A 23,816-nucleotide genomic window follows, 5' to 3' on the forward strand; every position below is an offset into this window, starting at 1 on the left:
ATTTCTTCTTTAACCTATTTTTTCTAATAAATACTGACATGAAAATCCAAGGATAATTTATTGTCATTATGCAACACAGGGTTGCTTAATAAAATGCAGTTGTAGCCAATTCGCTAAGTAAAAAAACATGACAAATAATATCACAAAAACAGTGTACATTCCTTTGCATTTTTTTGTGATGCTTCAGGAGGAATGCACACAGCAACAACTACACATTTCTGTTTCACTTTGAAATACTAAAAACACAATGCTGGTACATGTTATAATTGAGCCTTCTGGCCGTTTGCACCTTAATAGATGAGTTATGACCCAGCTCGATGTGAATGTGTACCAGCATTGTTATGTCTATGTTTTTATTAGCAAAAAAAACTACAGTTTTGAAATGATATAAATTACAGTCAGAAACAGAAAAATATAAAACTTCACCGCAACAGAAACCATTAATCAGAGTTCGTGTGCAGTATAATTAGCTTTGTTGGTATAACAGCGACACCTAGCGGTGCTCGTTGCTCAGTGCATGCTGATGGGCCGATAGGTCATCCATTAACTTTCCTTGCGGTCAATGATTTTCGATTACAAGATCCAAAGTTCGACACGAAACATCACATGGACATGTGTGTAAGAGGACCGTCATGTATTTAAAAACATTCTCCAGCAGAGTTTTGTTCAAATGTTTTAATCCCGGTGTCGTCGCCTCGAGCAAACCGCTCCGTGCACGAGATGCAGCAGCAGTGCTGGAGCGGAGCTCCGCGCGGGGATATTACAACCCCCGGAAGCCCAGGCACCCAGGACCGGCCAGGGAGGCCCGCGGCCGGGTTGTGGACCTCCGCAGCGACACGGTGACCAAGCCCGGGCCGGCTATGAGGCAGGCAATGTCTGAGGCTGAGGTTGGAGATGACGTCATGAGGGAAGATCCGAGTGTTAACGGTGAGACCCGAAACTTTTACGGAGTAATGAGCACATTTAGAACCAATGTATGGACATATAGTTAACAAGTAATTACTGAATTACTCTGAATCAAGGATTGGAGTAGATATATTGATTTTTCAGAGTCAGGATATAATATGTGTGTGTGTGTGTGTGTGTGTGTGTGTGTGTGTGTGTGTGTGTGTGTGTGTGTGTGTGTGTGTGTGTGTGTATAAAGGCTTATATACATATAATAATGAGTCTACTGTATGTGGTGGCACAATCTGAATACATGGATGGAGCCTTTCATGTTCACATGTAAAATTAAATCTAAATGTTGCAGTATTTTGACACATTTCTGCAGAGTTACAGCAAATTGCAGCAGATATGTTCCGGATGGAAGCTGCACTGTTCGTTCCCTCTGGAACCATGGGTAATCTCATCGCAGGTGAGCTGTGTGTTCATTCAGAGAGAGTCTGAATCTACCCATATGAGGTCAGAATGGCCATCAGTGTGCACATATTTCATTTTGCAGTGATGGTGCACTGCAAGGAGCGGGGCGATGAGATGATCGTGGGCGATCTGTCCCATTTGCACATCTACGAGCAAGGAGGAAGCGCACATGTGAGTGTCCCACGACAGTAGACAGGCCCTCTGCTCCTCTTTTCTCATCATCTATGTACATTTATTCGTTGTGTTGTATGTGTGTTGACACAGCTAGCAGGGGTCCACGCCACCACAGCGACCACTCTCCCTGATGGATCATTTGACTTGGAGCAGCTGGAATCAAAGATCCGCCACGATTACCCCGACCCTCACTACCCCCGCTCACGCCTCATATGTGTGGAAAACACACACAACGTAAAGGGAGGGCGTGTGCTACCCCTGACGTTCCTGCAGGAGGTGTGTATGTGTGTGCTTGTATATCCTTTGTTGCAGCAGCCCTCACAAGATTTGTTTCCATCTCCAAGGTTCGTGCTTTGGCAGATAGATACGGTCTGTCAGTTCACATGGACGGAGCCAGAGTGATGAATGCTGCTGTGGCCCAGAGGGTGCCTCCATCCACCATACTGCAGCACACACACACCGTCAGTGTGTGCCTCTCCAAGGTAGGACTGCAAAACACAAACACAAACACACTCACAGAACGAACCAGAACATACTAATTCATGTGAACCAACAAAGAGCTTATAGACAAACAAAATAAAACTGCTCAAATTCACATTACGCTGTGTGACAGGGTTTGGGTGCCCCTGTGGGGACGATGCTGGCTGGACCCCGAGACTTCATATCCCAGGCAGTGCGGTGTCGTAAAGCTCTGGGTGGGGGGATGCGACAGGCTGGTATACTGGCAGCAGCTGGAAAACTGTCTTTACTGGAGATGGTTGAAAGACTGGAGGAGGATCACCGTAATGCAAAAACCTTTGCTCAAGGTGAGCTGCTCATATTTCTGGAAATTAAATAATGAACTGTCTGCTCATAACTTCTTCTCTTTTCTTCATCAGCTCTGCTCGACTGTGACCCTCCCCTATTTGCTGTGGACATGGCTGCCGTGGAGACAAACATCCTGCGTTTCCACCTACAGGAGCCCAGTTTCAGCCCCTCTGAGTTCTGTGACCGCATGGCTCAAATTGGCAAGGGCGAGGAGGCAGCACTGGGACAAGGGGTACAAGTTCTCATGTACCCTTATTTTGGAAATTCTGTACGGGCTGTATGGCATCTTGGGATTTCCCCTGAAGATACCCAGCTGGCCATCCAGAAAATGCAATTTGTGGCTTCTCAGTTCCTGGAGGAAAAAGTCAGGGCTCAGTGAAACCCGGTACTTCCTTATGGAGTGTTCACACTAAAAGAGTTGCAAATTATTTGCGTGAGTAGATTTCATGTAATGTCAATGCACAGACGCGAATGGTTGGGAAAAAGCATATTTTCTGCTGGGCCGCGTAAATGAGGCAAAAAAGCGTTGCAAAAATCTGCAATTCTTTTGGTGTGAATGCAGCATTAGATGTACAGTCTAACATCTTGGACTGATCTTAGTAAGTTTTCTCAGGTTAATCTAGAAGGAGATGTAAAACACAGCACAAATACTGTAGTCACTTTAGATATCTTTATATTGCTAATTATTTCATTCGATAATTTTTTGGGAAATATTAAACGTATGAACCCCAAAGTCTTGTCAAAGTTTGTTTCCCTTTTTCTTGTATTTTGTGTGTATTTTTAGAATTTAAGCATTATATCACTATCTTTTGGATAAATTATTGGTTTAAATAATTGTATTTAATTGCAATTGAGAGAATTTTGTTTTTGTATTTGTCGTATCCTGCGATTTCAATATTTGCATCGTTTGACACTCGTGTCAAATTTAATAATTGATTATTTGGCCAAACTATACCACTGGCGTGTAATTCTTTGCTACGTGTTGACTATGTATAGCCTATATGTCGTCTTTAATTCAACACAAAGCAAACAAAAAACATGGCAGCGGTGGGATTCGAACCCACGCCATCGAAATGACTGGAGCCTAAATCCAGCGCCTTAGACCACTCGGCCACGCTACCTCACGTCAGTTGCTGAGCAACCGTCAAAATATGAAACCTCCAACGTTTTAGCCGTTTGTTTACTCTGTGCTGCTTTCAATGCTCTTCCGTAGTCGGTACAACCGCTTCAACCGTGTATGCCTTTCAATTAAACTATTCATTTGTTATTTGTATTTTGCCTAATAAATTGTAGATACTTTTTTTTGCAAGTCCTTTTACATTCTCGACGGAGTCCTGCCCCACACATGCAGTCTATGCACCCATGTGATCTGCTCGTTTGTTTTACTATTTCCGTGAGCCAATGAAGGCACCAGGATGCAGGGGTGTGGCTTTCAGAGAACAGTTCTACGTGCACAGGGCTCACGTCGCTGTGGCGGACTGTAACAAGAACTACAGCCCGCTGCCAAGCGTGTCCCCGGACCTTCAGGACACATTGGAGAACCAGGACCTGGTCGAACTGGTCCGGGAGGAGAGTCTAGCAACCGCTGTTGCTTCCTTCTTATCTGTTTAACTTCTCACTGAAACTGGAATACGGAAGAGGAACTGACCATTGCTACATTGTCTCACACAGTCTGTCAAAAAACGTTGATTAAAGACGTGTTTTCGCCTCCGGTTAGAAAGGTAAGGTTGTTTTTGTTTAACCACAATAGACCAAACTAACGTCAATGCTTTAATTCCAGCATGCTGTAACATATTATACAGAATTCATGTTAGCTGCTGCATGATTTCTGCGGGATGACGGCTCACTTGACCGCAGGCGCGCATTGCTGTGCAGGTTGTTAATCTTGCTTGGATCTGCATTCTTCTCCACCCGCCACGCTGGAGATCTTCAATTTTTTATTGCGACATAATGGTACCGACAGTTGCGGAACAACATATATGTTAGTTGTTTTTTGGATGACAACGCTCACCATTTATAGCTTACATTCACGTTCCACGAGTTTGCATGTGGACGTGTCCGTGAGCATGACAGTGAACCCCCCAGTTGCTCATTGTGCGCTTCACGACAATCCACTGCTCCTTAACGACCAAGGATGGGTTAAAATCCAGAAAATAAATGTTCCCACTGACTAATAACGGATAAATTATTACAAAAGTATGTATTTTTGATTTGACGTTTTATGCATATGAAGGGGCTGTCATGGTGTAAGCACATTTAAGGCAACACAGTTAAATCTGTCACTTAAGGTGCTCTGCTGTGCAGCTATGACGCAAGGATGTTGTTGTAAACACGTACTTACATGGCTGCCTGCCACAGATTAACTCCACACTCTTCAATGTGGCTCTACTTTCCACTCGGTGCCCTTCACTGCTCTCTCAGTCCACTCACACTCTCCTGTCTTGTCAACCCCACAGCAGACATCATGGAGGATGACCTGATGTTCAGCATGGAGGAGGATGGAAGCGCCAAGAGGCCCCACGTCCAACAAAGTGGGCCCAGCCACCGGGCCTCCTCCCTCAGTGAATCCAACGCCAGTGACGACGACTACGAAGACCACTTCATTCGCCCCATTCTGGATGACTCCGCCAAAGAAATCTGTCAATACCTGAAGAATATGAGTTACGCCCGACAGCTGTCAAACTCTTCTCCTACGACCAACTTTATGTTCAAGGTGAGCGGCCGCCTTGGCAACGTAATGCCAAATGGACAGGGGTGGTGAAAAGTATCAGAAAATGTTGAAATAACGTGCAGGGGGATTGTTTAGTTCTGCACTTGTCTCTGAGACCAGCTCTTTGCCATATAAGGAGAGATGATCTGTGCATGCCTGCACACACACACACACACACACACACACACACACACACACACACACACACACACACACACACACACACACACACACACACGTGGCAGTGTATGTATTTATTGAAGTGGAAAGCTGTTCACACACAGAACCGCGTTTTTCACGTCATGTGATTTTGCTGCACATAAACATCTCTCACCACTCAGCCAGGCCTCCTTCACGTGTGAGTGATACAAGGGCTGGTCTCTTATCAGAGCCACTGGGCTCCAGCCAACTGCCCGGGATGTGTGTTGCTATTTGAGGCAATTCATGTTATCTGAACTGTTTGATGTTGCATGCAATGCCAGATATTTCTTTCTTGTTTGCTGATCAGAAGCCGTCCTTTTTCTTTACCTTTCTGCTTAGAATGAAACTGAAAGGTTTGCAGAACCTCGACCATACAGGGTTTTGTCTCCGAGAGCACGGGTATGTTACGGATCGGTGATATCTTCCTTGTCTCCTTTGTCACCGATAACCACCTGTGCCTGCCTTTTCCCAACTGCACTCTTTAATTTCCTTTCCTTTTCCTTCACTCAAAAAAACAACAACTTTCATATTTGTATTTCCTCTCCATGGCTGATGTGTATTCTCATCAACTCATCCTTCCTGTCTTCTCACCGTATGCATGTGTTTTTGTGTCGCATGTGTTTATTAATCAATCTACTTTAACAGAAACCATGAATGTTATACCGTTATTTTAACAAAACTACACTCTTTTTTTTTGACATCATGTGTTTTTTCCATTGTCATTTTGTTTTTGACTTCACTCCCCTCCCACGTTGATCATGTTGACCATGTTGACCATGTTGAAGTCTTGTGACCAGGCTGTGGTACAGAAGCTGCACACTGCAGCGGGTGAACGAGGTTCTCGTCGTAAACAACCCAGCCCTTCACGTGTCTCTTCATGTATCTCCCTCGCTCTAAATATAAACATGTCCCGAGCGCCTGCTGCTCAGTAACCAGTGGTGTACGAGGGAGACGTGCTGCTGTGCAGTGCTGCGTGGTTCAGGGTTCGGGGTTACCGGAGCAGGTCTGGATTACCAGTGATACTTGATTCCCACCAAGAAAGTTATTTTTTGCAAATGGCACGCAAAGATCACATGGCCATCACATTCATATCGAGGGAGCAGTGAATTTATTTCAGTTAATGTCATGGACTTAGAGACCTGAGTCGACTCCAATTAATCTATTTATTCTGTAGCCTTTAAATTGTCCCCTATCCTTTTCATTTAAATGAGTATGTGCTTCCGTTCTGGTTTGCAGTGAAGATATGTGTGTGTGTGTTTTTTTAAAACCTTTCTTTCATCCTGATTTGCACTATAAAAAATAAATAGATAGATTTGAATTTCCTGAATGGTTATTATTGATATTAATGGTATCCGATACCAGATGAGCCCGTTGTAACGGATACCTAATCCAGTGATTTGAGTCAGTCTTAGGTTGATATCGGTGCATCTCTACAACAAACCACATAAGGGTAATCATCCCTGGCTCTTCTTGATAAGTTATCATCATTGCAGGCTTCCCTAGTCTGAAGCTGATTAACTGTAAACACTTTGAAGAATGCGAGAAAGCTGCTCAATGCAGAAAGTGTTTCATTCACTTTGCTCAATTAGTTGGCACAATATAGAGAGAAAGTGTTGTGCAGAGAGAGCACAAAAAGGGCTTTGCATTGCCTAAATTACTCCTCTTGCAAACCTGTTTGGGAAACTGATTTTTCCGTTGTCTTTGCACACAAGTGAATACTGTCGGCTAATAAGGGGTGTTTGCTCATTCCAGGAGCGTTGGAGACACGCGATCGAAAAGGCCAAGGCTATGCCTGACCCCTGGGCCCAGTTTCACCTGGAGGACATCGAGACTGAGCCCTGCATTCGTTACAGGTATGAACAACTGTGTGTGGCCGTCAATCAACGCGGCAGGAGTAGCAGTAAAAGGGCATGTTTTGATAACGATGGCTTAGTTCCATCAGGTTCACCCAGTGAGCCATGACCGTTAACCAGCATGAACAACACAAGGACCATAGAACCAGCTTAACCAGTCATAATCTTTTCCCACTCACCTAATCCTAACCCATGTGACAACAAATACAGCTGACTGCTTTGACTAAAAACAGAGCTGATGAAAGCGGTGAGATGTTGCGAGGCTGGAAAACTGAAACAATTGACTGGAAAGATGTTGTGAATCTAAGAGGAACTGCAGCGTCAGCAAATAGTCCATACTATTAATACCATCTTTTGCAATACACATAGTCATCTAACTCTTTGTAATGAAATCTTAATAAGATGGTGTTAGTCGACGCTGCTATGGCTCATATATGGGTCAGTGGTGTTACATTTGAACTGTTGACAAACATTACTGCCACATTGGGCACATTCATGCCCTTTGGCCTGCCCAAGTCTTTTTTTAGTTGTCTCGTCCTGCACGTTGGAATACTCGGGTGTTCACCCAGATATTACAGGCGGCCACATGAACATGCACGCCTCTTGCAGAGCTCTCAGACGTGAGATGCATTATATCGAGGCGTCGATACACAATTAAGTGTGTGTGTGTGTGGGTGTATGTGCGTGTGTGTGTGTGTGTGTGTGTGTGTGTGTGTGTAAGTGTGATTCATGCCTGTTACATAACAAGCAGGATTTGGACTTGACTAGAGAGAGGAGGGATTGTCAGGAGCTGGGATTTGCCTCCATTTTCTCTTTTCATGTGCTAATTTTACCCACATGTAACCCTACCCCCCCACCCCCCAACACACACACACACACACACACGCACACACTCACGCACACACCATACACACTGTAGTATGAGCTTAGTAGAATGAATGTCGCGGTGGTATGCTGTGCTCCTCAGGCTGTAATGGCTTGTTGGCAGAAAACAGTCTGGACGGAGAGAAGAGCCCTGTTCTTGTTTCAGTGGAGGTGGAAAGCCTAATTTTGAGTCTGTCGTTTTGAAGGCACCCATGGTGTCAGCTGTGAACACTTGCAGCTGCACCTCCAGTTCATGCAGTATTTATTAACTCAGCATACACACGCCGCCAAGCCAAACAGACACGCTGACCCACACATACAGTGTGGAGACACACACTTGTATCATCATATCAACTGCATGAATTCCTCCCTGATTACATGAGTTTAACCCAAAATCCAAAAAGTAACGGCTGCAGAGACAAAGTGCACTCTCTTTGGGAAAAAACACAAAAGCACACACAACTTCTTCTTCCCCCTGTTGTTTTTCCCCAGAGAGGAAGCCAGATGCCTTATGTGCCTCCATGATAAGAATTCATAATGAGCTGTTGACATAGGAACTCCCTCACAGAGAGCAAAGAGTAACTTGGCTAACTTAATTGAGTTTTAGATCCTGAAGTCAACTCAAAAGAGACAAACAGGTTCTGCTCAGTGTTGTAGAGCGGCATCCAGTGTGAGGGATTTGTAACGTGACAGGTGGAGGAAAAAAAAAGCGGTGGGTAATGTTCTCCCCAGAGAGCAGGGTCACAAGACCAGCTCTCATCCACTCTGCTTGAAAGTAGTTGTAGTTTTACAAAGCTGCAGTAGATTTAGTATAAAATATTAATAGAGGTTGTGCTGCCACTAAAATAAATTATTTGGATAAGTTACTTAACTTACCTCTTGATTTTCGACTTCAATTAAAAATTTTGAAATTCAGAAATTACAACTTTCCCAGAACGGAAGCTGACAACTTCAGATTACTTTATTTTGTGCAGCCAACAAAGATCATAGAGATATTGACCAAAGACCAGCATCAAAATCTCACTTTTAACAAGCTGAAACTTTGTCTACCTGTCCTTTCAGAATAAAACACAACTTGGAGACTTCATGCTAGCAGCTCCGTGAGGCTGCACTAAATGGAAGAAATCGGCTAACTTCAGCATGCCAACATGCTCCAATGAAGACGCCGACATTCTGATGTTTAGCAGATGTCATATTCACCATCTTAATTTTATGTGTTAACGTGCTAATATTTAATTAGCAGGGAACCCATACGTTTCGCAAAAAACGGCTTATAAACCAAAAGTGGACAGATGGAAATCCTGATTTGATGTGATTTTTAAAGAGCATCCATCATTTTCACAGAGCCACATTTGAGTTAACATTTAACGGTTCATTTTAATTCCCTGTCCCTTTTTGCAGGTACAATGCCATCACAGGAGAGTGGGCTCAAGACAAGATCCACATTAAAATGGCTTCCCAGGTATTATTGCTCTTTAGAGAACAACTGTATTCCCACTGTTTAAAATATATATATAACGATTCTAACTTCTTGTCTTATTTATTTCTCACAGCCCTTTGGGAAAGGGGCCATGAGGGAGTGCTTCAGAACGTAAGTTGAAATATTTTTCTCTATCAATCAGTTCTCATCCAGCGGTTAATGCCCTCGAGTTTCAGTAACGGAGGCAGAGGGTCGTTGTAATGGTGCAGGACCACATTCCTCACATGTCTTTCTCCGATTCGGGAGGACAGCCAGGGAAAAATTCTATCATTTCCGAGCCAAAGATGGTACGGAAAATATCACACTGAACCAGCTCAGTGCAGTTTTCCATGATGGCGCTGGGGTCTTTGCTCAACTGATCCCCTGTTTGTTTATTGTTTAAATGGAACGTTAGCGTACGGCATTGTCACTGCTCCGCTCGGTTTGGGCTTCTGCATGACACTGCTGAGTGAAAGAATGGAGGAATAATGGTGTAATTGTTCATCTCTAAGCCTCCATTATGTGGAAATGTGAGGCCTCCAACAACGTCCCACTTTAGCTGTTTGCAGTGTCCCACAGAAATACTCTACTCTAAATTATCCAGCTCTTACAAGCTCAAACAAGTTAAAACAATCAAATCCCTACATCAGAAATGCTGGTATGTGATCCCTGTGGTATTTGCACATATAGAAGAGCATAGACATGTACATGCACATAAGAAGTGACATCATCCATTGGTTTGTTGTCTACGTTTTTGAAGTCCTTGAGATCGGCATTTCGGTCGTCACCCTCTTTCTTTTTTGCGACCAGAAGTGACACGAGTGGGTGGAGCTTCTGATTGAGATCATACAGAGATGGCGCCTGTTTTAGAGCATTTTTGGGTTCATCTGACATCAGTTCCAGTTGATGCTATGATAGAATGTAGCTTTAGTTATGTATGTAGGTTTCTATCTTTAAGTAAGCTATAAATACATGGAAATATCACTGAAATACTGCTCACTAATGTAAAATCTTGTTTATTTTCCCTCCAGGAAGAAGTTGTCAAATTTCTCACACAGCAACAACTGGAAGTCAGCATCTAACTATGTCACCAAGCGTTACATGCAGACGGTGGACAGAAATGTTTACTTTGAGGACGTCAGGCTGCAAATGGAGGCCAAACTCTGGGGAGAGGAGTACAACCGCCACCGGCCTCCCAAACAGGTGCAGGAAGAACATTTAGAGTCGTCTGTAGTGCTGCCTGTAACAGGACAGAACAATCAGGCACCAGCTCAACCCTCTTCACAAGTCTTTTAATCTTAGATTTAAGGCTAGAACAAGTCATTATTTTCATTATCAAAAAGTTTAACGATTATTTAATTGAAGCAATTGATCGTTTTGGTCCATGAAATGTCCAACAATTGTATTATTACCTTGATATTTCCTTTTGCATTAAACTGTCAGCCTTGCTGCTCTTCATTTGGGCTCTGAAAGGCTTGTACTGCTGGGATAAGATAAAATAAGATAATCCTTTCTTAGTCCTGCGGTGGGGAAATTGCCATATTAAGACATAGCAAAGAAAAATCTATCCATATAAATAAACAGTAAATAAGAAAAATAATCTGCATTTTTATATATATGCAAGTGTTATTTACATCTCTAAAAATCTTTAGGTGGACATCATGCAGATGTGTACAATAGAGATGACGGACAGACCAGGTAAACCTCTCTTCCACCTGGAACATTACATCGAGGGCAAGTACATCAAATACAACTCCAACTCCGGCTTCGTGAGGGACGACAACATCCGACTCACCCCACAGGTGCGCTTGCGTCACCTTTTAGTGCCAACGCATGTGAGAGCTAATGCTAAATGATTCACTTTAATTTATTTTTGCATCCATCAGGCCTTCAGTCACTTCTCCTTTGAGCGGTCGGGCCACCAGCTGATCGTCGTAGACATCCAAGGCGTTGGAGATCTCTACACTGACCCTCAGATCCACACTGAGAAGGGGACGGACTTTGGAGATGGAAATCTCGGTACAGTTCCCCCCTTTATGCGCTAGATACATGTGTGAAGTCAGAAATTATGATATTTAATATTTAAAAAGAAATCATACCTGTGTTCCAGGTGTGCGAGGCATGGCGCTGTTCTTCCACTCCCACTTGTGTAACAAGATCTGCAAGAGCATGGGCCTGACCCCTTTTGACATTTCCTCTGCTGAGAAGTCGCAGCTGGACTGCACCAACAAACTGCTTGTAATTTAACATTTTTTATCAAAATAAATAAAGTGTCAGCCAGGGCCTGAAAAACCGCAGGGGGTCAGGGTAAAAATAGTTCATCAGATAATAATAATAAATAAAAATGTGGAACGAATGTCCCTAAGTTTTAGAAACTAGTAGAGTGCAGATCTCCGCCAGCGCTGTTCTCATAAGCGAACAATACGGTTACTCGGCTTAGAAACTGGAGGACCAAGTATGCAGTGTGGACTGGAGACGTGCCAGTTTGCCTCCTGGGTGCTGCCAAGCTGCCCCAATTCAATGAGTTCTGCCTCGAACAATGCTACAAACTTTCCAAGTTTCATAGAAATTGGACCAGTTGTTTCCCTGTAAAGACAGACAGACAAAAAATAAAACAAGACACAAAGTTCCCAGTTGTCATATTTAGTCATGAGTCCGGCATTGAGACTTTATATTCTGTAAGTTTGAGAGATTCATGCAGCCTGAAACAATAACTAAATAACTTAAACTAATAGAATTACACTCATACAGAAATTTAAGAACAGTTACCTTTCCTACTCTGCCGCACATTTACTGGCTCATCTTCAGTGTGTTCTGCTTCTTCTGTTGCTGTTTACTCAAGAATGATTAATCTCTTTTTTTATTTCAGAAGTCAGCCAAGACGGTGCTGAGGGGGTGCGAGGAGCCCTGCGGTTCTCCTCGTGTCCGCACCTTTTCTGGAAGCCGGGCGCCGCTGCTGTTGTCCCGCATGTCTGAGACGTCCGTGGACGAGAGCTCGAGCGACGTGGACTCCATCCCCTGCTCCCCTCTCACTCTGCCGTGCTCCCCGCTGGTTGCACACGGGTATCTGGCAAGGTCCCCTCTGGGTACGGTGTCCAAGAACAATGTTATCGCTTATTGCACGTGTTTAACGGGACATTTGAATGTAGTTAAGCATGGTGTCCACCATTTGAAATAGATTTTGATTATTTCTACATTTCACAGGCTTTTCGTTTATGGGAATGGACCACGAAAGACACAATAATAACAACACGGGTGAAAACCAGGTGAGCAATAACTCATAACCACACTGGAGTTAAGTCAGTGTACCTCAGGTCCGTGTTGAGTCACAAGGGCTCCATGTTTGCTAATGTAAAGTCTCTGTTTTTGTCCTTTTACATTACGTTTGTATCTGTTTTTACGTATTAACAGCACACAGCTGGTTGAGCTGCACTGTGCGGACTGCAGCGCTGCCACACAACTCACACGAGTCACTACACTGTTTTTAAAAATGTATTTCCGTCTGTAGGACTGTGATAGCGGCGGAGATAGCGGCTACCCCAGCGAGAGGAGGAGTGAAGGAGACCCGAATGACCACGTGGACGGGGTAAATATATCCGATTTGGAGATCCGATCCAGTGGAAATACTTTTTCCCGCTGAGTTTATTATTTTTGTACACATTTGTAAGTTCACTCACGAATAATATCTTAAACAAATGACTATTAAACTCTGACATTTTAGACTTCTATTGGTTAATCTCCTTTGCCTTTCAGTCCTCACAGCAGCTGTTGTCCCACACAAAGTCTAAGTGTAAGATTTTATAAATGCATGTCGTATTGTCACTCAGGCCCATCATCTCAACCAAAGACATTTTTCGGAGTCGGATGAGGACAGTTTCAAACGGGTAAACAAACGTAGAGACAGCAGTGTATACATGTCCTAATCACCATCACCGTGATCACAAAACCCTCCTTCAAATGTCCCTCATCCTTGTTGTTCTTTCACTTTTTCCGTTTTCACTTTAATGTCCCTCATCTCTTAATTTAACAGCGAAAGCCGTCCTTCACCTTTTCTTCTGATTTAGCTCCTCCTGCTCTTTGTGTTCCCTCACTAGAGGAAGATGGTAGCGTCTCCAAGAGTCACTTCAAGTTTAAATTCTTACAATGCTGAAAACGAATGGGTGATTATTTGCATGGAGGCTTGTGACGCCATGTGTTCCCCTTGTGGTTTTATCAATATTTAACAAGCATGACTCTGTCGAGTTACATTTGATTGGATTACACAGGCTGCCTCTGTTTGCACCTTTTTGTTTTCAGAGTGAATGAAAACAGTCTGAATAAGCAAAAGGCAAAGAAAGCAAAACTGACGTTTGGACTCGAAACACCATCTACCTCTGTTTCACCAACTTTGTCATCTTGCTTGTGTGTGTGTGTGTGTGTGTGTGTGTGTGTGTGTGTGTGTGTGTGTGTGAGTGACTTCCTGTTCCCATTATGCTTTGCATGATTTTTGCATTCACTGAGTCCTACATGGCTGCACTCCTCCATCTCTGAGCTCAAGGAGAATCTGTGTCATCATCCACCAGCTAAAATATAAAAACAAACGTATCTGGCTGGGTACACTCCCTTCATCATATGATTTGTTGTTCAGAGCGTCACTGTTCCTTCTCCTCCTTGTATATCTAAATGCCTTTTCCTGCTTAGATGACGGAGGAGAACTGGAGCTTCTACCATTCGTCTCGCGCTCACGTCCACCGGTCCTCCTGCGTGGCCACCGAGGTGGAGCGGCTCAACGCTCTCATGCAGAAGAAGATTGGCCAGTCAATCCTTGGGAAGGTAAAAGATCAGAGTGGTTGTTTTGACGGTAATAGGAATTAAGATAAGACAAGATATTTCTTTATTATAAAGATGATGTATATGGCTGGGTCGAAGGGTGGAAATGAACTACACACCTCACACACATTTACACCAAACATAGATACATTACATTTAGAAATATATGTTGCATACAGTTTCAGCTGTTAGACAAGTAATTTTATAAAATATTCTCAAGATTCAATACTTTTTAACCCTTAATTATTCACTTCAACAACACAAGCTCAAAACCTAAACAACAAGAGTTACGGGCAGCAGCAGTTGAAACACACTTGAACTTAATTTTAGCTCCTGTCAGGACCACCTGCCCCAGCATTTTCAGATTTTCTCTGTCTGCTAAAATTCTGACTCCACTTATGTTTGCGGAAAGCTGGTTTTCAAGGTGAGTTTCATTTGTTGAATATATTCTGGATCACCTTCCTCCTGAACCAGGTCCACCTGGCGATGGTGCGGTACCATGAAGGTGGTCGTTTCTGTGAGAAGGACGAACCGTGGGATCAGGACTCGGCCATGTTGCACCTGGAGAGGGCTGCGCTGTGCGGAGAGCTGGAGGCCATCGTGGCCATGGGACAGTGCTGTCTGCAGCTGCCTCATCACATACTGACGGACATAGAACTGGAGGTACCGCGCCAGTTTAGTCAGCCTTTTTGGTTTTGTACAGCGTTTTGTACTGTTTCAATATGTCTGTGTTGTCGGCAGGATAATGCTGGAAACAAGATGAAAGGTTTCAAGTACCTGCTGCAAGCTGCGGAGGCCGGCGACAGATCTTCTATGATCATAGTGGCCAGAGCCTTTGATTCTGGGATCAATCTTTCAGCTGACAGGTAGGTGTTTGAGTGTTATACTCGGGGAAAACTGGACTTTTATTATAATTTGACTTGTGGAGGAATTTAAGATATTAAAACATTGCCCCCTAGAGGGATTTCGAGAGAAGACACATCTGTTTTTGATCCTAAAAGGTTTGTGTTTTTTTTTTTTTTTTTTCAATTATCCAGAAAGCAGGACTGGGAGCAAGCGATTCACTGGTATGAAAATGTGTTGAACATGACGGACTACGACGAGGGAGGAGAGTTCGATGGGACGCAGGACGAGCCTCGCTACCTGCTGCTGGCCAGATTGGCAGAGATGTACCAATCGGGAGGCTACAAACTCACTGCAGACCCACAGAAAGCAGGTGGGACCCCAGTCTGGCTTAACGAACCTCAATGTGTTAAATACACTTCGATATACCTGCATTATCTTAAGGAATAGTCAACTGAAATACTCAAGAGATAGATTTTCAGTGCAGTGTTCACTTAGAATAGTTTATGAGGTAGAATTGTGTAATAGACAAGGCTTCTTATCAACCTTTACTGCTGGGTTTTGGTCTTTTTGGATTTGACATCAAAAAAATGTTCAATATCAAAAGCCCTTTTCTCTTAACTGTCTCTATTGAAAGTTTCTTTTTAAATGCCTTTAGTTGATGTATCTAAATGTGTCTGTCTCCATCCTAATGAGTCCATCCATCCTTCTCTGCAGGTGATCTCTTTACAGAAGCAGCAGAAGCTGCCATGGAGGCCATGAAAGGTCGATTGGCTAACCAGTACTACACAAAAGCTGAAGAAGCCTGGGCACTATTGGAGGAGTAATTTTTACACATTTTTATCACAAAAAGGCCACCGGAGTTAATTTTACAGATACAACCTGAATGGGTTCAGTTTACATATTTTTATTATATGATATTATCTTTTTGTTAAGGTGTGTTTGTATGTGTGTGTGTGTGTGTGTGTGTGTGTGTGTGTGTGTGTTTTCAGCCTTCTAGAATCGAGCTAAAATATCCACGTTTCTGGATTTTTCTGTTTCTTTTCTTTGATTCCTCTGATTACCCTTTGACCTTTTGACATTTTAAATGTTGTTGCATGGAAGAGAAGGTCTGAATTATACAACACTGAAAACAGTTTACCTAATTTGCTCTACATTCATGTTGGAATGCATGTTTAAAAATTCTTGGAGAACAAAACGGTTAAATAAAGTTTGCTTTTTATCGGTAAACACATGTCACTATTTCTTCTTGTTGTCTTTCTCTCTCCAGTAGACAAAAGCTCTGTCATTAAAGGTCTGTTACATGTCTTTGGACAATAAAACAAATATTCAAAAGTATTTCTTAATATTGAGTTTACTTTTCTCAAAAATCTTTTCATGGTTCGTGTTATAATTTAAATGTTGCTCTCATAACAGTTCATCTCAAATCCAAAATTCACAAAGGCAACCAAGACACTTTGTCACTTAAAACAGAATAACCTAAAAATGGGTAGCATTAACAAGAAAGAATATTCTACCATGCAGCAAATATGCTGTAATGTTTTATTTAATGTTTTATGCGAATGCACCGAATTAAACGTAAGTACTTCCAATAATGTAATACTAAATATACTAGTTATGCTATAGCGTCTAGATAGTAAGAAATTGAAAAATGAAGTCTTTATTTTCAAAGTGATGAGCGCATTTATGATTTTAATCAGCCTATGACGAAGCACCGGGGTAGCGTGGCCGAGCGGTCTAAGGCGCTGGATTAAGGCTCCAGTCTCCTCGGAGGCGTGGGTTCGAATCCCACCGCTGCCATAATTTTTACATTTTTTTTCCTTCCCTAAATAATATCTCCGAGAAAACTTATGAAATTTGAAATGCATGAAACTCCACAGTGAATGTAAGAGTTAAACAATTACTAAATCACAATTGTATAGTGATCTCGCTGTGCATTGTGGGCACTGGCTCCTCCCCACGTGTCTGTGGAGCAGCAGAGTCAACATGGTACAGACACCGACAGATTTCAGCTGCCCGACTTAGGACTCTACTCCTCCTCCTCACGCACCGCTTTTCTGGACTTTTCAGACACTAATGAGAAAGCTAAGACTAAAGAGTGAAGTTTGCAGGTGACCGCTCAATCTATTCTAAGTGTTATTTTAGGAAACCAAACGGGCCGTAGGTGACTTGTGTGATATTTTGATGTGCATGTTAGCATGTCAAGCTAGCTTACTAATGCTAGGCTGTATGTTAGCTAGTTTCGTTAGTCGTACGTTTGTCTAAAGGACATATAAATATCGAACAGTTAGTCTTTGTCCTGCTTTCTTTTACAGGTTTATATTTCTTCAACGTTATGTCAGGATAAATTAATGCCCCGCATGTGTAGGACAGGCCTGTGACTGGAGAGTTTCTTGTTAGCTTGCTAATCGAGCTAAACTAGCCAGTGATGTGACTTATTTCTACGAATATTGCAGTGAGTGTTATTATAAGTTGACATCGTTTATTACGTAGCAGCTACATGTGACCTTTGTCTCACAGTGTTGGCACGAGGATCAGTGGTTTAATGGTGATTGCATTGTCTTGCATCATGTTTGTATCAATCATAGCATCACCTGACAGGCTGTCATGTCTGGCTGTGAGCTAACTTCAGGGTTTTCATTGTTAACTTCCTTAAGTTAAGTGGAAAATGGGACTATTTAAAAGAAAATTGCATGAAGATTGACAGCCTTGGAACAAAACAGCAATGAATCCTGATGTAATCTGGATATGCTGAATCACAATCTTCTTACTGCACCAACTACCAGCCCTCTTTTTTCTTTATATATATATATATATATATATATATATATATATATATATATATATATATATATATATATATATATATAACCACAGTTTGGCTGTAGCCACTTGGCAACAGTGATGTGCAGCTTTAGAATGAACTCCAGTAACTAAGTGTCTTTGTCTCCAGGTTGGATCTCTGAGATCTGCTGCTCCTGTTTCATTTTCTCTCCTCGCCTGTCCAAATCAATATGGCCAGTGGGGATGAAGATGACCCCATTATAGAGGAGGTATGTCTGCATGCCAGTATCGGACTGGAGATATTTTAACGCACACATAATTTATCCCGAGTAGCTCATACCTCTGCGGCACAAATCACCATTGTTGTCTCAAAACTATTTAATAAGCCACACCATTTTACGGCTATCGTTCAGCATAGACTAGAACCCTGAGGTCAGAGAATGGAACCCTGAGGTCAGAGAATGGAACCCTGAGGTCAGAGAATGGAACCCTGAGGTCAGAGAATGGAGCCCTGAGGTCAGAGAATGGAACCCTGAGGTTCTGATTCCTCGATTCAGGGTTTCTACTAATCCTGGTTCCCAATCCCAAGGATTGCTGTGGTGCTGCTAACTGGTTGAATTAATGTCATAAGAACATCTACTTCTACACATCTACACCATCAGCTCACGAGACACACATACACTCACTCACACACACACACACGCATTGCGGAAGAGGCTTGACTGAGACAACTCATCAGCTCCTCAAATAACTTTGATTCATGTTTCCCTTTGTTTAGATCGATGTGTATCTTGCCAAAAGCCTTGCAGACAAGCTGTATCTTTTCCAGGTAATACTTTCCTTTGTTGCCTTTTAATGCTGACGAGTACGACTCTTTTACTATAAGTTATCTCATCTCTTTTCAACATGTCAAAAGTGTCACGAGTCTTCTCTAATCGATTTTATTTTTCCTGAATATTCCTAGTACCCTGTCCGACCATCCACTATGACCTATGATGATGTCAACCACTTGACAGCTAAGATCAAACCCAAGCAGCAAAAGGTGAAAAAAGGCTCTTTATTAAAAACAAACATCCATTAGTGTAGAACTCCTTTGTAATATATTATTTGTCCCACTCAATAATACAGGTGGAGTTGGAAATGGCCATCGACTCAATGAGTCCAAACTACTGTCGCAGTAAAGGAGAGCAGATCGCACTTAATGTGGACGGCACGACTTATGACGAAACCAACACCTATTCAGCGTGAGTCTGCATCCAGTAACCTGTCAGCATGTTGGTGTCTAATATGTCAGTGTGAGCAAGCTGGGACTGGCCACCAGTGTTGTGAAGCAAAGTCACTACTGCTTTTCAGAACCAGGAACTAGTTCGGCACCTAACCGCTCCTAAAAACGTCAAACGTCACAAAAGAGCAGAATAATTAACCCATTAGGTCTGAGCGTTCTTCTCCCTCTCTCTCATTTTCTCTCCAGGAAAATGATGGATAAACAGTCCTTTACCTCCATCCAGGCCACCACCAACACCACCAGATATGCTGCTGCTGTGTTTCGTAAAGGTCTGAATCGATCCAATAGTCCACTTTAGCACCTTGCTTGTGTTTTGGTTTTGTCTTAACTTCGTCGCTGCTTCTTGTAAATACTCATATGTTCCCAATCTTTATTTAATATCTGTGTTAACTTCTCTGTTTACATTGAGGATAACCAAATTCTCAATGATTCACCATTGAGCACTGACTGTAGTATTTGGGTTTGTGATTGTTCTAATATTTGTGTCACAGGTGAGCTTCACGTCACTCCTCTGACAGGAATCCTCCAGATGAGACCGAGCTTCTCTTACCTGGACAAGGCTGACACCAAAACCAGAGAGAGGGAGGCGGCCAATGAAGGTGTGCCACTTTTTCAAAATTAAATAATTGAGACAGGTTAGAGTAGATCGTTTTTTTTAGATTTTTTTATTAAAGCAAAAATGTCACAATACTCTGCTTCTACCTCAAATGTGAGGATTTGCTCCCCTTCTTGATTTCATTTAATTTTTCCGGTGAAGCCATTTTAGCGTAGCATAGAGAATTAGTCTTGTAGTTTTGTGTTATTTGATCAGCTTTTGTAGAGAAAATTCATCAAATTATTCAAAACAAATATTGTTGCAACTCAGAGCTCCTTCAACAGCGCTCATGTTTTGGGTTTCGGCACAAATACTTCATAAAATATAAAGTTCTAAGTTTTGTTATCATGTAGAATTATTTTCCATTTTTGAAAAGGGGCAAAAAATACCTATGATGCTTTTGCTAACTTGAGTAAATGGCACAACACAACTGTTGTCTGCAGGTGGAGATTCCTCCCAGGATGAAGCTGAGGAGGACGTCAAGGCCATCACGGTGAAAACACACACACACACACACACACACACACACACACACACACACACACTCAGGATCACACTGAATCCATCATTCATAAGATATATACATGAACTCGGCATGTGTTTCCACTCCAGGTGAGGTTTGCTCGACCCGAGTCGGAGCAGGCGCGCCAGAGGAGGATCCAGTCGTACGAGTTCCTCCAGAAGAAGCAGGCGGAGGAGCCCTGGGTTCACCTGCGCTACCACAGTGTCAAGGTGAGGGAGCACTCATCATCAAGTTACCTCCACAGAATCCTTTGACCATTTGTTTTGAGTTCGTGGGCAAACGTGACGGAGCTTTCGTCGTGTCGTTTACCTTTTAGGATGGCCGCTCGGAGCATGAAAGGCAGTACCTGTTCTGCCAGTCGGGAGACTCGTCCGAGAACTCTGAGCTGGTCAAAACTCCAAAGTGAGTATCAACAAATGACATTTGAACCTCGTGACTGTGACTTGAAGTCTAGATTATGTTTTTCTTTACAATGGGGATGTCAATATCAGATACAAGCCATGATTTACGATTCTATGGTTAAAAACAAGACAATAAACACATTCGAGGAAGTTAAACAGCTTATAATTCTCTCTTTAATATCTATTTTATATTACTGTGAAAACATGTCCGTCACACAACTGTATTTTATTCAGGAACACATCATGTTGACTTTATAACTTACCATCACCTAATTCTCATTAGAGCTTGAACTTGCTGGATGAAGATGTCCCCTGACATCTCAAGCCAGTGTTATCTTCCCTTATCCATAGACACTTCCTTTTTAATTGATCAGATTCACCTTTGTAACGTTATGTTGCATCTATATGAGTATTTCCTGCCACCAAAATGCTTGTTTAGTCTGATTTGCAATTATCACACATGTGGATTTGATGTCTGATCGTGGTAACAACTCATTTCCTTTGTTTGGCTTGTATTGATTTCAATATATCTTCTGGCAGGATTGGTTCCATTATTGTAGTTCTTCTGTCTTTATATAATTCCTGATGGTTCCCTCTTGACATGCGCACGCTTTCTTTGTGTGCAGGGAGTACCTGGCAATGCTGATGCCCCCTCTAGAAGAGGAAAAAATGTAAGTATCTATTCCCCTATTAACCAGTATGAGATTTAAAGAGACAGTCTCAGAGATGCTTCATTGCTATTGTCCTCTCTTTTTGTGTATGTTAGTGTGAAACCAGTTGGTCCCAGTAATGTGCTCTCCATGGCTCAACTCCGCACTCTTCCACTGGGAGAGCAAGTCAAGACGCTGATGAAGAATGGTAGGCCAACGCATTTAAGCAGGTCGTCCTTTAATCACAGGCTTGGTGGTTGCATCCTATAGTCGACATTCAGTTGGGCAGTAATATTTCATATTTTCCTGCCCATGTCTCGTCTTTAGTCAAGGTGATGCCGTTCGCTAACCTGATGGGCCTGCTCGCCTCTGGCACGGACTCCACTGCAGCGCTGCGCTGCATCCAGCAGGTGTCGCTGCTGGTTCAGGGAAACTGGGTCGTCAAGAGGTGAGAGAAAATGTCACTCAAAGAATTTAACATATTAAAGGTGTTTTGAAGTTTGACAGAACTCAGCAGCCTACAACAAGAGGGTGTGTGTTCTTAAAGATTTTATATTTTTCACATTAAACTCCCTCACATGGCAGCAGAGTGACGTCTCAGTGTGTTTTTTCTTTTTCTGCAGTGATGTTCTGTATCCTAAAAACACCTGCAGTCCTCACAGCGGCGTCCCCGCTGAAGTGCTCTGTCGTGGCCGAGACTTTGTGGTGAGCTGCTGTTGATGTTCACCCAACGTTTAACCAACAAAACGTCCGTGCCGTGAGAATGTGCTTAGTGTGGTTTTTAAAGTCAGTGACTCGGTTGTTTCTTTTGTAGATGTGGAGGTTCACTATGGAGCGCTCTGTGATGAGGAAGGAGATTGCAGCCATCATCAAAGTAAGACCATAATCCCAAAATGACTGATTGTTCCTGCAATGACATCGCAGGATGCATATTTGTGCAAAAAATAATTTTATTTAATGGAGGTTACATTGTTAAAACCAACATGTTTTAACATGTTAGCAGCGATTAACTCAAAGTCCCAGTGGGTGCTTTTGTAGTAAATTAGTCTCCCAGGTGCAGGAGGAAGTTGTGTGTGGAAGTAGACTGCCTCTAGTTCTGAACTGATTTCAGAGTATCTTTCTGATTTATTGGTGAAATAGTTCAGGTTCTACGAATGATTTGGGGAGGAGATGAATTTGCATTCTCCTTAACGAAGCTGAGCAGCTCCACTGAAGCCGGAGCGTCTCTGAACTTCCCGACGCCTTCAGGCTACAGTCGCTCCGTTCGTTCAGGTAAAAAGAAACTAACGACGTCTTCCTCTCGTCTTCTGCCAGCTTCCTCCAGAAGATGTGAAGGAGTTCCTGGAGCATGTGGCCATTCCTCGAGTCAACCGGGGCTGGGAGTTCCTGCTGCCTACTGATGCAGAATTTATTAAGAAACACCCAGACATTGCCCACCGGCAGCAAATGCTGTGGCTCGGTATCCAGAGCAAGTGAGTCACACTCTAAAGAAGCAGGAGAAAAACTGATGAATCAGGGTGTTGTTCAGTCATGGAAGTGTAAATGCTGTGTCTCGTTCCTTTAAGGTTGGAAAAGGTCTTTAACTTCTCCAAAGAAGACTTCAAGACAAATAATTCCCCGCAGCCTGGTGTGTATCAAGCTGTGTTTCTCACAGTCGTCCGCGAACACGTTGAAAGTGAAACATTGGGCAGAATTGAGCTGATGTGTCAGCGCGTTGTTTTCCAGAGCCCGTGCATGTCAGCGGGGAGCAGCGTCTGAAGTTGGCTCACGAGCGCGCTCAAGCGAACCAGTCGTCCCTGCAGAAGGACCTGGACGCCAGGCGGGCAGGGAGCGGCGTCCAGGTCAAACAGGAACCCGAAGATGAACCGATGGACACCTCCTCCTCCATCCCCAACGGTTCCGCCAACGGTTACTCCAGCGCCTCGTCCCCCGCCTTCGATTACACCAACGGTAGCGGCGGGGACGCGTCATCCCTGGAGCTGCAGGACTTTGTGAAAAAGACTTTCAGGAAGCATTTTGTACTGACGCTGAATGAGTTCAAGAGGCTGCTGAGCCTCCACCTGGCCTCCATGCCGGTGGGACGGAGCGTCTTCCCCTCCATCTCGGACCACATGCTGCAGGACGCCATACTGCTCTGCCAGTGCAAACAGATAATGGTGCCTGTGAGTATTCAGGCCGGATTTCCTACTGTCAAAACGAAGGGAGTGACAAGGTTTTGGTTGTAAAGCGCCCAATTTATTCACGCTCGATGCTTTTACTTTCCTTCCTGCTCTCCATCGTTGGTTCTACATTCCAGTAAAACGTAAACTTGTGTCACCGTATAAGTCGCAACACACTGCAGGGGCGCACAGGTGTGAGCACGTTGCAAAAGGTATCGGTGAGAGAATGAAAATTTAGTTTAGTAAGTATAATCCCACAGTTAATTTTGCTTTATGACGGGAATGTACAACCCTGAGTGACCAGCAGTTGAAGCTATTGATTAGGCGCAGAAGCTCAAAT

General features: G+C 43.1%; 3 protein-coding genes and 2 non-coding genes across 9 annotated transcripts in view; 4 read left to right on the forward strand and 1 right to left on the reverse strand.

The window, feature by feature from the left end:
- Positions 1-584: 584 nt before the first annotated feature.
- LOC137789543 (uncharacterized) lies at positions 585-3,048 on the forward strand. Its single transcript, XM_068583224.1, has 7 exons — positions 585-927; positions 1,271-1,354; positions 1,442-1,530; positions 1,624-1,809; positions 1,878-2,015; positions 2,147-2,339; positions 2,412-3,048. The coding sequence occupies exons 1-7, from the start codon at positions 633-635 to the stop codon at positions 2,717-2,719; spliced, it is 1,293 nt and encodes a 430-aa protein (XP_068439325.1). The 5' UTR covers positions 585-632; the 3' UTR covers positions 2,720-3,048.
- Positions 3,049-3,379: 331 nt separating this feature from the next.
- Positions 3,380-3,461, reverse strand: trnal-uag (transfer RNA leucine (anticodon UAG)). Its single transcript has one exon. It is a non-coding gene; the product is annotated as a tRNA-Leu (tRNA).
- A 315-nt stretch (positions 3,462-3,776) lies between these two features.
- On the forward strand, positions 3,777-16,309 carry eef2k (eukaryotic elongation factor 2 kinase). Of its 5 annotated transcripts, none has more exons than XM_068583168.1 (19): positions 3,778-4,061; positions 4,797-5,053; positions 5,591-5,650; positions 7,004-7,104; positions 9,370-9,430; positions 9,522-9,559; positions 10,459-10,630; positions 11,080-11,229; positions 11,314-11,446; positions 11,538-11,665; positions 12,297-12,513; positions 12,632-12,693; positions 12,936-13,013; positions 13,255-13,311; positions 14,108-14,239; positions 14,711-14,899; positions 14,978-15,102; positions 15,274-15,452; positions 15,797-16,309. In XM_068583168.1, the coding sequence occupies exons 2-19, from the start codon at positions 4,805-4,807 to the stop codon at positions 15,904-15,906; spliced, it is 2,241 nt and encodes a 746-aa protein (XP_068439269.1). In that variant the 5' UTR covers positions 3,778-4,061; positions 4,797-4,804; the 3' UTR covers positions 15,907-16,309. The 5 variants fall into 5 exon arrangements, with proteins under 5 accessions (XP_068439270.1, XP_068439269.1, XP_068439268.1 ...); XM_068583167.1 differs by lacking the exon at positions 13,255-13,311 and adding an exon at positions 13,522-13,587; XM_068583169.1 differs by lacking the exons at positions 5,591-5,650; positions 13,255-13,311 and adding an exon at positions 13,522-13,587 and having other exon boundaries at positions 3,777-4,061.
- A 488-nt stretch (positions 16,310-16,797) lies between these two features.
- trnal-aag (transfer RNA leucine (anticodon AAG)) lies at positions 16,798-16,879 on the forward strand. Its single transcript has one exon. It is a non-coding gene; the product is annotated as a tRNA-Leu (tRNA).
- Positions 16,880-17,051: 172 nt separating this feature from the next.
- Positions 17,052-23,816, forward strand: part of polr3e (polymerase (RNA) III (DNA directed) polypeptide E) — a 9,565-nt gene continuing 2,800 nt past the window's right edge. The window contains exons 1-18 of the mRNA XM_068583214.1: positions 17,052-17,190; positions 18,033-18,132; positions 18,642-18,692; positions 18,828-18,905; positions 18,992-19,107; positions 19,335-19,417; positions 19,640-19,747; positions 20,187-20,236; positions 20,356-20,475; positions 20,583-20,668; positions 21,294-21,338; positions 21,434-21,525; positions 21,645-21,765; positions 21,941-22,022; positions 22,132-22,191; positions 22,632-22,789; positions 22,883-22,944; positions 23,043-23,479. Coding sequence (XP_068439315.1) covers positions 18,094-18,132; positions 18,642-18,692; positions 18,828-18,905; positions 18,992-19,107; positions 19,335-19,417; positions 19,640-19,747; positions 20,187-20,236; positions 20,356-20,475; positions 20,583-20,668; positions 21,294-21,338; positions 21,434-21,525; positions 21,645-21,765; positions 21,941-22,022; positions 22,132-22,191; positions 22,632-22,789; positions 22,883-22,944; positions 23,043-23,479 — 1,788 coding nt within the window. The 5' untranslated portion in view covers positions 17,052-17,190; positions 18,033-18,093. The remainder of the gene's footprint in view (positions 17,191-18,032; positions 18,133-18,641; positions 18,693-18,827; positions 18,906-18,991; positions 19,108-19,334; positions 19,418-19,639; positions 19,748-20,186; positions 20,237-20,355; positions 20,476-20,582; positions 20,669-21,293; positions 21,339-21,433; positions 21,526-21,644; positions 21,766-21,940; positions 22,023-22,131; positions 22,192-22,631; positions 22,790-22,882; positions 22,945-23,042; positions 23,480-23,816) is intronic.

This window comes from Clinocottus analis, unplaced genomic scaffold (genome assembly GCF_023055335.1).
Source record: "Clinocottus analis isolate CAN_PGR_092001 unplaced genomic scaffold, fCliAna1.0.p SCAF_19, whole genome shotgun sequence".
NCBI classification, from domain to species: Eukaryota; Metazoa; Chordata; class Actinopteri; order Perciformes; family Cottidae; genus Clinocottus; species Clinocottus analis.